This window comes from Myxocyprinus asiaticus, chromosome 3 (assembly GCF_019703515.2).
Source record: "Myxocyprinus asiaticus isolate MX2 ecotype Aquarium Trade chromosome 3, UBuf_Myxa_2, whole genome shotgun sequence".
NCBI lineage: Eukaryota > Metazoa > Chordata > Actinopteri > Cypriniformes > Catostomidae > Myxocyprinus > Myxocyprinus asiaticus.
Window position 1 is genome coordinate 14,275,409 of NC_059346.1, and position 13,304 is coordinate 14,288,712.

The following is a 13,304-nucleotide window of genomic DNA, read 5'->3' on the forward strand; positions in this document are numbered from 1 at the left end:
TGGATGCACTGTATAATATTGTTTTATACCAAGACAAACAACAATAAAAACAAATCAAATGCAGTTTGGTCTAAATTTGTAGAAATCTTTATTTGTGATAACGTGTATAAATAAATTCTATGTAAAACATTTTGATGTGCACATCTGTACAAACAGTTTACAGATTTCGTATTCAGTATCGTTTTTTTTTAATACACCTTTAATAAAACTTGTAAGCACAAGTAATATGTGATACTACGCACCGCAGTAGAGGAGAGCTCTTACTCCTATACTTCCTGGAGCTTCTTAGATGCAGTCAGATCTCTTATTACACTCCCATACTTGATGTCCATTACACACATACATCCAAACACTTCTGATTACATGTTTCTTTCCATGCCAGTTCACTTACAAAATTCAGAAGATTTATTAACTTGATAGAACTGAATACAGTGCAGTGGATATATTTTCAATCACACAATCCTCTTCACTTTTACTAAAACTAGCCTAATAGGTGAAAGAAACACGGTGACAAGAGTTTGGATTATACTGAAGTGCCTCATATAAATGAGCGTAGACACCATAACACCTTACTGCCCTCTATTGGCTAAATTGCATATGTAATTTAACAAGACCTCTCAAAAAATCCAGCATGTAGGTCAATAATCCTTTGAGATTAATCAAATAAATCTTGCAAAATGTTTCTGCGCAAGCATAATAAAATTAAGGACAGATTTTAAAAAAATTCATGACACTCTCCTGTAATGTGTAAAAAATATTGATGTGGGAGTTCTTAATCAGGTTCTGCATTTAGTTATGAGAATAAGGCAAAAAAAAAAATGTCCTCTTCTTCACAGACAAGACTGACGAATCTTTGCAAAACTCAAATCAGAACGCATCTAACAAACAAAAAACTAGAAATAAACTAAATTCAAAAGCTACACAAATCAAACAGATATAACACAATACACATGGAAACACTCAAAAGCACAGTATTTACCTAAGGCAACAAGTAATCCTAAAGTCTTCACTCACACAGAAAGAATACAGTAAATAATGACACACCATTCAAATGGACATAACAGAAACACTAAATAAGGGGAAATGCAAGCACTTCAAATATACTATTCATCAGGGGCGTTTTTAAGACTTGAGGCGGTTCGGGGCTTAGCGGGAGCTTAGCAATATTATTGCGTAGCCTACATTTAAAATTACATTCGGGGCTCCAGTCAAAACACTCGGGGCTGAAGCCCCGGAAAAATGACCTGGCAACGCCAATGCTATTCATTAGCTGCAAGTCTACAGTTAAATGGCAATTTAACTGATCAACTTGATATATTTATTGGAATTTGCTCTAAAAATAGCAAATAGGGCTAAATGTTCAGGGAATGCAGTAAAACTATTCATCTGTTGTACACTTTTGTTCACACTATAACCATCACATACCTTTTTAGTAAGGTCCTCAAAAGTGAACAACTGATGTTAAACGTCAATGCCCAACTTTTGCCACACCAACAGCTGAAGCATGCTGCCCTAAATGCTATATCCATACTTCAATGTGACCTAGTGAGGTACTAAGTACTAGCTATTCTTGGAATATCCCTTTTTCTCTCTCTAAGGAAGCAGAATCAATGCGGTATAAACAGTCTTACTCTTAACTGACGTGTCCGTGTGCAAATAAAGGGGCGTAACTGAAGCGCTGGTGGGTGTTAAGGCACTGAAAAGGGGAGAAACTGCAGGGTCACTGGTGGTGGTGAGTACGGTCATCAGGCCGCTTGATGTGGATCCTCCGCACCCTTTCAATACGTTCTCTCTCTTCGTCCTCATCAATATGGTGGGAACGGCCTGCAGCGCCCCCTGTGGCCTCCAGCAGTGCATTGTCAGGCCCACGGCCATCTTGAGACTCGTAAAGCAAGATGTTGAGGGTCTCTTCATAGATGCGAGCCTCTGGGAACTCAACCTGTGAGGGGACAACAAACAAGCGAGTTACATAAGAACTGAAGCCTTCCTATTGTTTTTAAGGACAAAGTCCCAAGTCTTTTTAGATAATAGCTCTTTGTATGATCAATCAGAAATATTAGCCATCATTAAAGGCACAGTTCACCCAAAAATGAAGATTCTCTCATCATTTACTCACCCAGATGTTAATGACTTTCTGTCTTCTGCAGAACACAAAAAAGATTTTTAGAAGAATATCTCAGCTCTGTAGGTCCATACAACGCAAGTGAATGGTGCCCAAAACTTTGAATCTCCAAAAAGCACATAAAAAGTACTCCATATGACTTCAGTGGTTAAATCCATATCTTCAGAAGCAATATGATAAGTATGAGTAAGAAACAGATCCATAATTAAGTCATTTGTACTATAAATCTCCACTTCCACTTTTACATTCTTCTTTTGTTTTTGGCGATTCACATTCTTTGTGTATATTACCATCTACTGGGCAGGGAGGATAATTTATAGTCAAAAAGGACTTAAATATATATCTGTTTCTCACCCACACCTATCATATCACTTCTTAAAATATGGATTTAGCCATTGAGTCATATGGATTACTTTTATGCTGCCTTTATATGCTTTTTGACCTTCAAAGTTCTGGCCACCATTCACTTTAATTGTATGGATCTACAGAGATGAAATATTCTTCTAAAATTCTTCGTTTGTGTTCAGCAGAAGAAAGAAAGTCTCACACATCTGGGATGGCATGAGGGTGAGTAAATGATGAGAATTTTCAATTTTGGGTGAACTATCCCTTTAATAAAAGTAACCGTATGAAGGACAGATGGCAATTTACCTTGGTCTGCTTCTTCTCAGTAGCGTAGACGATTGACGTGCAACACACCTCTGCGATCTTCCTGCCCTGGCCGTAAAAGGACCAGCAACAAATTTCATCGCCAATCACATCTTTGATGAAGAGCACTCGGCCGTTAAATCTCAGAGACAGCTTGTCAAAAAGCTCAATGTTCTTCAACATGTTGTCATCAGAGTTGCTACAAAGAAACAGAGCCAATACATCAAGCAAAAACTGAACAGTAGCCTCACATCTGCAAGGCCAATCTCTTTCTCTGAGCATTCCAATAACTCACCACTGTAAGCAATTAAGCCCATCTTACCTTGTATATGAATATTTATTATTGCTCCTGTTGTAAAGCAGTTTGACTGTGGGCTGAGAATAGACAGAAATGTGTGAAGTCAAGGTTTTATGATGTAAGCAAACTGAATTTCATTACGCAAAAAAGAAAAAAAAAAAAAGCTTAGAACATTTGTACCTTATTGGCGGTGGAAATGAGTCTCTGCTCCTCCTTAGATGATGTAACCAATGGAACTTTACAGAATGGTTCATACGCATCTTTGTTCTGCAAACATTTGTAGAATGAAGACCAAACTGAAATTTCTATAACAAATACTATTACTAATTTAGAGAATAATTCAAAAGAAAAAGCATTCAATATACAATTTATTTGCTGAGCATGTAGTATTGACTCTTAAATGAGTTGTAGCTGGTACTCTACCTGTAATGCTGCCTGACACTCATCCACCAGCCCCTGCACCAGGTAATACTTTGCCTCTGCCAGCAACTCCTCCGTCTCCCTCCTGCTCTCGGGTAGCGGGACGACCCCATCCCTCAGGTAGTTCAGGATGGTCCCAAAGTGCTTCCCACATCTGTCAATCAAAATCCAGCCTGCAAAAAAAAAAAAAAAAGAGTTTGAGACTTCAACCTATAAAACAGTTCACTTCAGAACAACTTGTATCCATACTGTTAATTATACTATTCAAACACATCAACAGAAGCAACTGCATCTACCTTCACTATCTGTGAGGACCTCCATACGGCCACTGAACATGGCCTTCAGCATGGTGTCCTGCTTGGTTAGGGTCTGCATGGTGGTGTAGTACAGCGCTCCCCCAACATTCAACTTCACATATTTGGAGCTGGGACTGGACCCCTTGAAGGAAGTGGTCCGTGTTGTAGCTGCCGGCACAGCCGAGCTCACCACACTTTCTCCTGACATCTCTTCCTGGAAATCATAAGGAAATGGTGACATACAATGACAATATAAGGTTTGAAAAACACAGGACATGCATACAAACTATTTTCTAATATTACACAGACACGTAGCCTAAATAAAAACTCCATACATGCCTTCATACTTTAGTGTGTTAATGAGCGGTGTGTCAACAACAGTCGATGAACGGATGAGTAAATAAAAATAACATAATTATGCAAGTTTTTAAAGAGATATTTTAGGGAGGGGCGCTGCATTTCACTTCTTATTTTCACATCACCTATTAGTATGTTTATTTTCAAACAAAATCACACGAACATATGGATTGATCCACACATTACTTTTAAAGACTATGTAAGAACAACAAAACTTCATCTCTCATTCAATGGGAAAAAAAAAAAAACCCACCTCACACCACATCGAGACTGATTTCATGACATCACATCAAACCCTGCTGTGATGTTTTCACTTAACCCCGTTAGATTTCAAAGTTATCTTATTCTTGTGTATATTTGTGGGTGTATATACATAATAAAGAACTGAATTAGAAGAAAAAAAAAATCGTAGGATTTAAAGTTACTCATCAGAAACATGACTGGAAGAGCTACACAGCTAAACTAGCACAGTAGCTTGTTCTCTCCATTACTTAGAAAACAATAATGTAGTTACTTCCAAAAAGCTAACAAATACACGACGAAGTAAATCATAAACACACACGAATCGACTGAAGCGTAGAAATTAGGTGAAATAAAGCGAAAACACCCTTATTTACCATAGAAATTCCCCGATTCTTTCGGGCCTCCTGGAACGGGTCTGGAATTAAATCACTTCCGATTGCAACCCGGACTCGTGCACGAAGGTGCAGGTCACGCGCCTCACAAGCCCGAGTACTTTATTTTTATTTATTTTTTATTTTTTAATATACAGGGTTGGGGAGTAACGAAATACATGTAAAGGGAATACGTATTTAAAATACAAAATATAAGTAAATGTATTCCAGTACAGTTACAATTTAAATAATTGGTAATTAGAATACAGTTACATTCAAAAACTATTTTGATTACTGAAGAGATTACTTTGCATTTTATTGTAATTTGTTTCATTTAATATTTAGTCCTTTCAGATGGAAAACATTTATCCACATAAATGATGCGATCCAATGTGCATTTGAACAGCGGTGAAACACTTTATTATGTGTTACATTCATACCAGCAGACAGAGAAGTAAGTTTGAAGTAAGTTTGGAGCACAAGAAATAGAAATAAACCTTGTGTAAATTGTCAGCTTTACGCTAAGCTAAAATGCTATTTCTAGCCATTTTTCATGCACATGTTACCAGGCACGATCTTATTTTTTTATCAAGAAAAAGTTTTATGGGGCCTGGGTAGCTCAGTGGTAAAAGATGCTGGCTACCACCCCTGGAGTGAAACCCAGGGCATGCTGAGTGACTCCAGCCAGGTCCCCTAAGCAACCAAATTGGCCCGGTTGCTAGGGAGGGTAGATTCACATGGGGTAACCTCCTCGTGGTTGCTATAATGTGGTTCGTTCTAGGTGAGTTGCTGTGGTGGATGGCGTGAAGCCTCCACACGCGCTATGTCTCCGTGGCAACGCGCTCAACAAGCCAGTGATAAGATGCGCGGGGTTGACGGTCTCAGATGCGGAGGCAACTGGGATTCGTCCTCTGTCACCTGTACTGAGGCGAGTCACTATGCGACCACAAGGACTCAAAAGCACATTGAGAATTGGCCATTCCAAATTGGGAGAAAAAGAAAAAAACTTTTTTTCACATTGGATCATAATTTCTTTTTTCTAGTAAGACCTTTGATATTAGGGCAAAAATCGTATTCTTGATAATAATGTTTGTATTGTTTTCCTTTAAAAATATCTAAAAATCCTTAAAACAAGATCAATTTGATTTATCTTGTTTTAGAAACAACACTGCCTAAGATATTTAGGTTTTTCAGAGAATGTATTTTTAACATGTGTATTTTGTCTTACTGTACTGGCAGAGTTTTTATAGTCAAAACAAGTGAAAAAATCTACCAGTGCTGAAGAAGTAATCCAAAGTATTTAGAATACGTTACTGACCTTGAGTAATCTAACGAAACACGTTACAAATTATATTTTACAGCATGTATTCTGGAATCTGTAGTGGAATACATTTCAAAAGTAACCCTCCCAACTCTGTTAATATATATATATATATATATATATATATATATATATATATATATATATATATAATGAGAACATTTTTTTTTTTTACAACTTCAGGATCAATAATACCAGATATACATAAAAATAAAACAGTTATTAAACCAAATTAGGATACAGGAGAATATTCAACAAACATAAGCAAGGACATAAGAATTGTAAAAAAAAACAACAACCAAAAAAAAACAAAAAACAAAACAACAACAATAACAACAAACAGATTTAAGGAATTTAGGACAAGACAGAGAAACACAGATGATTAATATACATACATAAATGTACAGTATATAAAAGGAAAGCATCTAGTTACATAGATGTTACCTTTAGTTCTCTAGTTACCTTTAAAATATTCTTTATAATATTTCCAAAAACCTTTGTTTTGTTTTTATTTTTAACAAAACTTAGGGATGTTAAGAGAGATCTTAATTCAATAATAAAATGGGGAAAAGAAAGAGGGCAACTTGCAAACTTTTGTTTATGAATAAAAAAAACTGGCTTGCAGGATAATGAAATTGACAATATATTCAAACGGTTTGTTTATGGAATTATTATAGTAAAAAATAATGTCTTTCATGCTAAAAGAATATGTAGTACCGGCAGGATAAAATAAGTGTGGCCCAGATCCGACCAAAATTGTTTAGTTATCGGGCACTCAAAAAACAGACGGGGAGATGTCTCATCAACATTTCTACAAAAAGAACACAAACTATCAATATTCACGAATTTGGAGATGTCAGAGTTAACAGGACATATTTTGTGTAGAATTTTGAAATGTATTTCTTTGACCTTGTTGGAGATACAATATTTCCCAGGTAAAAGCCAGGCCTTGTGCCAATCTATGTCTTCTAAGTGAGAAGCCCAAAATAATTTTCCCCTTGGTATAATTTTCTTTCTTTGCTGAATTATCTGTTGGACATGTTTATTAGTACACTTCTTATCTAAAAGATCATTTCCTTCCAAGAGCAAGGCAGACTGCAATATGTCCGTATTCCCAGGACAAAAATTAAGGTGATTATTAATTAAGAGGGTTAATCCTGATGGAACTGCTCTAATTAAAGTATTAAATTCTTTGAAGGGAACTGGGAATTTATGGTAAGTCATAAATTGTTCATAAGTTAACAAATTGCCAGAGTCATGAAATACTGAAAAAATACTGTTAATATTATTCTGGAACCACCTAGTGAAAAAGCAAGATTTGTTTCTGACAGTAATGTCTGAGTTGTTCCATAGACGTGTTTTGTGTGGCGAGAAACCATGGACAAAACAGAGCTTCAAAGCTAGGAGGCACTGCTGATGAAATCTGGACAGAGCAATAGGTAGTTTATAAGGTGAATAGTTACATCCTAGGAGGAAATAAAGGCCACCAACTTTATAAAAATAAGGAATTAGGGATGAAGGACCAAACAGATTTTGGGTTAGCTAGACATCTCTTGAGCCAATTAATTTTACAAACCATTATTATATCAGAAAAATCCATGACATCAAGACCTCCGACCGCTCTGCTGTTAGAAAGAACCTCCTTTATTAACTTAAGAAATCTAAGAAGGTCCTATTAATTTCTTTGTCATCAACGAATAAAGACAGGGCAGGGTACACAAAATAAGATAGCCCTTCTGCCTTGGATAAAAGAACCAAATAAGGAAAGGTCCCTCTGTAAACACATATTAAGGATGTTTATAGATTTATTAATTTTGTCAGAAAAATTAAATTGCTGTCTTGCTATAGGGTTTTTAGTTATGTAAATACCCAAGTATTTGACAGTAAATCTAACTGGGATATTTCCTATAGAGTCATGATCCAAGTCATTAAGTTACATTATCTCACATTGTTTAACGTTCAGTCTTAGAACTGAAGCAGAAGAAAATTGATTGACTAAATCTAAAGCCTTGGGCAATTGGTTTCTGTCCTGTAAGAACAACGTGGTGTCATAATAATAATTGTGGCTAATTGTGAAAGTTTGATTTCCCTGCCAAAAATAGAGATACCTTTCAAAATATAATCTTGTATAATACTTAGGGATAGTAACTCTGTTAAAAAATAAAAAAGGTGAAATTGGGCAGCCCTGCCTGACACTATGCTGTATATCAAATCTTGGGGAGGTATCAAAGTTAACAATAACAGAGCTGTTGATTCCTCTATAAAACATAGCGATAATATCAATAAAGGACTCACCAAAACCAAACAATTTAAGAGACTGCAAAAGAAAATTGTGTTCACTGGTGTCAGAAGCCTTGCAGAAGTCTAGAAAAAGAATGAGTCTTTAAAAATGAAATCTAACAAGTCCATAAATAACCTTATATTATTAGAAATATGTCGACCCTTTATGAAGCCTGACTGCGTTTCGGAAATAATAGAATCAAGATCAGTTTTTAACCTGTTGGCATACACTGAAGCCAGAATTTTATAGTCAATAGTCAAGAGCGTAATAGGGCGCCAGTTGTCAATTAAAAGAATATCTTTTCCAGGTTTATGGATGAGAGTAATAATCCCTTGTTTTATTGTTGCTGTCATCTCACCTTGACTAATGCATTCTCTAAACATGTTAAGTATGGGGATTTTAATAAGTTCCCAAAAATGAATATAAATTTCTAAAAAGAACCCATCGATGCCAGGAGATTTCCGTTTTTTTATTGAAAAGTGTGCTTTCCTAATTTTGTCAGCTGTTAGCTCAGCATCACTGTGGGATTTGAAATCTTCATTAATAGAAGAGATATGATGTTGGATTTTATCAATACATTTTTTACTGCTGTCTCCATTAAAGTTAGAAGTGTAAAGATCATCATAAAATTTGGCAATAAACTTGGAAATCTGATTAGACTCTTTACAATTAACTCCATCAATATTAAGAACAGTCAGAGCTTTCCTCTTGCCATTTCTTTTTTCAAATGTAAAAAAATAGCTAGAGTTCCTTTCCCCTTCCTCTAGCCATTTAGCTCAAGACCTTATGAGAGCACCCTTAGCCAAGTCCAAAAAAGTTTAATTAATTTGTAAATGAATCCGCTTTAATTCTAGCTCCTCATTTTCTGAGATGTTCTTTTTAGAAACTAGTAAATTCACCCGATTAATCAGTTCAGAATCAGATTGACAGATTGGCAGCATTTATTTCTTTACATCTCTTTATAGCAATGATTCTTGTTTTGTATTTAAAGTATTCCCAAGTATCTTTATAGCAATCATTTAAGTCTTTAAATAATTATTTTACAAAGCTGTTTATACTAACGTTAAATATTTTATCTTTCAATAAAATATTATTACATTTCCAATAACCCCTCAATTTGGAATTATGCTGCGTACCACCCAATTTTATAAAAATCTATTTATGGTCTGTTAAAGGAGTAAAAGAATGAGAAACATCTTTAACAAGATTAATAGTCGAAGAAGAAATTAGAAAAAGGTCAATTCTAGATTTGAGGGACAAATTCTTGATAGACCAAATAAAATCCTGGGCATCTGGATTGAAAAAAAAAAAATGCCAGTCATCAGTCAAAGAGAGATCAGAGCACAAGGATAAAATTAAAGAATTTCTAACAGCAACAAGACCCGACCTAGGAGGGAATCTGCCCAGAGCATTATCCATGCACTCATTAAAGTCCCCACCTAAAATAATATAATAACCACTAAATTTACTAAGTAATTCTTTCACCTTCTTATTGGAAGAGCGAGAATTAAAACCATAAACATTACATACAATAAAGGAAGCGTTATCTTGCTTAATAACAGAAATGATCCATCTGCCATCATCAGATCCTACCACCTTTAAATCTCCCCTTTAAACTTGTGCAAAACAATTGAGACCCCTGCAGAATGATTACTACCATGACTACAGTGAATTGTATTTCCCCATTGTGTCTTCCTAAAGTTAACATCTGCTTCTCCCGAGTGTGTTTCTTGAAGAAAAATCAGATCAGCTTCACTTCTCTTACAGAATAACAAAACTGCTTTCCTTTTTAACCACACTGCGTATTCCTCTAACATTCAAAGACAGGACAGATAAGGACGTAAACATGTGATCCATTACACAGCAGATAGAAAATTAAAAATTACCAAATAAAATGATAATAATAATAATACAAATATTAGAAGATTTTCCCCTAAACTTTCAGTGATTGTGAATAAATTTGGAAATTAACTTTAACACAAAGGGAGACCTCCAAAAATGTTAAACACGCTATGGTTAAGGCAAATAAAATATTACATTGGCTCTTAGATTGTAAATACAATATTTCTCTTAAAGGCAATCAAACCCAACAAACAGGATCTTCCCTGTGAAAAAATAGTTGAGTTGGACAATAGAGAGATTGAACAAAAAAAGCAGTACAAGGTATGATCGTGTTCCCAAGAACCCGAGTACTCCTCGCTGTAGACTGTAGCGCGATGACGTCAAATGTAGTGGATCTAATCCCATGCTATTTTAGTGACGTAATGGATTTTTAATGCGCATGCGCATTGACATTTTAATGTTTTGTCTTATTACTGTAGCGTACTTAACGGTAATTAATACAGTATATAGTCATATAACACATACACACATGTATGTATTAGGGCTGCACAATTAAATAAAATTGCGATATGACATAGTGCGATTATTTAAAAGCAAAATTCTACGACGAATTAAATTAATAGATAAATCAAGCTGTTTGCTTCAAAGTCTATGCACGCTTCTCTGTCCTGTCTGTATTGTGTATAAGCATTATTACAGTGTATTCAGAGCGGTTCTGTGCTCTACAACTCCATCTCGTGCTCAGAGTAACAAATGTGCTCCATGCTGAGCGCGCCATTTTTAAAACGCTCCAGGTGTCTTGCCGAAGAGCTCGCGTTTATAGTTGATGAGACACGTATTGAGTGAAAACATAAGCTCATAACCTCTCACATGTGCGCTCAGCAGGTTAATAATTAGCATGGGGATCCACAAGTACGTGACAGATTTACAAACGCATACATACATCAACAAATGCACGCAACAATACCTCACACGCTCAATTGACAAACCAGAAGAATGTGCAAACATACTTCACTCACGAGTCACAATACAATACACAAATAAACTGAAATATGTGTAATTTAGTGCACAAATAAATGCCGTTTGTACACACACGAGTGCTTCATCATCATATGCTGGGGGCATGGTTTAGCATGGCTGATACCAGTTACCCAGCACTCATTCATTATGCTGGAAAGGGAGAAATATCCAGTAGATTTGGTACATTTTTTTTTTTTTTTTTTGGATTATTATTATTAATTTATTTGTTTTTGTTAGGAAAAATGTATTTAGAAGTTTTTATTTCAGTGCATCACTACTGAGACTATTTTAAAAAGTCCTTACTCATTTTACTATAATAGCTTACTAAGCATTCTATCCATAGTTATTTTGCCTAAATGTGTATTGTATATAGAAACTATGTATGCCAATATAGAGATGTAACTAAGTTTTTTAGCTCTCATTAATGCAGATTACCATTTTTTTATTTTTTTTTATTTTATTACAGTCAAGTGTTTGTTCTCATGCTCTCCAAATAGTAAATGCATGGTTGCATCATTTTCATCTTCTGTAGTTTGCAGTCTCTAGTGCTCCTTGCAATGCACTGATGATTATATTTCATATGATTTATGCTACTGTCAATACAGTTTGAAAAGATACTCCTGTCTCCTCTTTCTTTAGTCAGAGTCAACTGCATCCTCCCTCTTCCCTACAACTTTATATGTGTATAACAATGCACTAAACTGAGAGGTCTAAAACTTTCTGCAGTTTTCTTTAACCTTTATTTAAACTTTAACACATGTATTTAAAAGGTTTGTGTGACTGCACCCCATGTCCCAAAGGTTAGGTTCCTGCACATTGCATCTTTAATTTGGACGGAACTGCACAGGTAATTCTCTCCAAGCACAAATTCTGTTGAATGAAAGGTGTTTTATGCATATATAACACTATGTAACACAATTTTTGTTCCTGGGTAGTAAGTGTTATTTCCTAATTGCTTATGCCTCAAAAGTATAGAAAATGGCTATTATTTCCCACAAACTTTTATTTTGTGACCAGGACAGTGATATTTTGAAATGTACCTATTTCCGACGAGAAAATGGGCAAATTTGTGTATTTTCGTTCACATAAAGTCAGAAAAAACAACATATGAATCCAAATTAACATTTATTAACCATGTATGTACTAAAGTAATACAAAAATGACTACAAAAGATAGATTCGAGATTTACGATTATACTGTAAATCACTTTCACGAACATATACATTTAAACATATATAAATATAGTGACATAAAAAAAAGATATAACAGATAAAAAAAGAGAAATATTCAATAGCGCAATAATGTTGTTCGAATATTTTATATACAGATACAAAAAAATACTACTACTAATAAAATCAAATTCTCATTAAAAGCTGAAATTCTTGAAAAAAGAAATGCTGGCATAAGTAGTGCAGAATAATTTATTATTATTATTATTAATATTTTTAAATTAATCAGTGAAACAATTTTGTTTTAAAATATTATTAAAATATAACAAATCAGTCATTTGGTGTAACCAACATTTAGGTTGTCATTTTGTTGTCAAAAACACAAAAATAATACCCTCACAAATATGTTTGAAAAGTTTTTTAAATTAATGATTAAATTGGGTTCACTCTCATGTATTCAAGGTGAAAGAAAAGTATTTTAATACCGTTTAATTGATGGTTACACCACATCACATTTTTAAAGTTAATATAATAAATTCGTACTTTTGTTTTTGTTTTTTTAGAAAATTCTATAAATGCTTTTTAAAGTTTAAGAAACTAAATTTGACACAAACATTACATTTCTACGAACTTGTTTTAAACTAGATATTTAAAAGATTTCTCATTTTATCACCTCAGACAGCCTCATTTGTCAATTATCCATACGTTGTTTGAAACAACCTATCAATCTTATATAGTCACTAAAAACAAATAATAGAATTCTATTATTTATTTAGATTTTTAAAATATATATATTTTTAATCACCTGGAAATGTAAAAGCTTTTCATTATTTATGTATGTACCCTTTTGTCCAGTTTGATTAAAGCATGTTTTACCAGAGAATATTTAGCAGAGGCAGACCTTTTAGATACAGAC

The 13,304-nt window shown here is 34.5% G+C and overlaps 1 protein-coding gene across 1 annotated transcript; it reads right to left on the reverse strand.

Annotated features, from left to right (window-relative positions):
* Positions 1-64: 64 nt before the first annotated feature.
* Positions 65-4,830, reverse strand: LOC127418795 (BTB/POZ domain-containing adapter for CUL3-mediated RhoA degradation protein 3-like). The gene is made up of 7 exons (XM_051659629.1): positions 4,759-4,830; positions 3,785-3,998; positions 3,492-3,661; positions 3,249-3,335; positions 3,093-3,145; positions 2,774-2,969; positions 65-1,939 (listed from the first exon to the last, which is right to left on the reverse strand). Exons 1-7 carry the CDS (start codon positions 4,759-4,761, stop codon positions 1,721-1,723), a joined length of 942 nt encoding a protein of 313 aa, XP_051515589.1. The 5' UTR covers positions 4,762-4,830; the 3' UTR covers positions 65-1,720.
* Between the last annotated feature and the right edge of the window lie 8,474 nt (positions 4,831-13,304).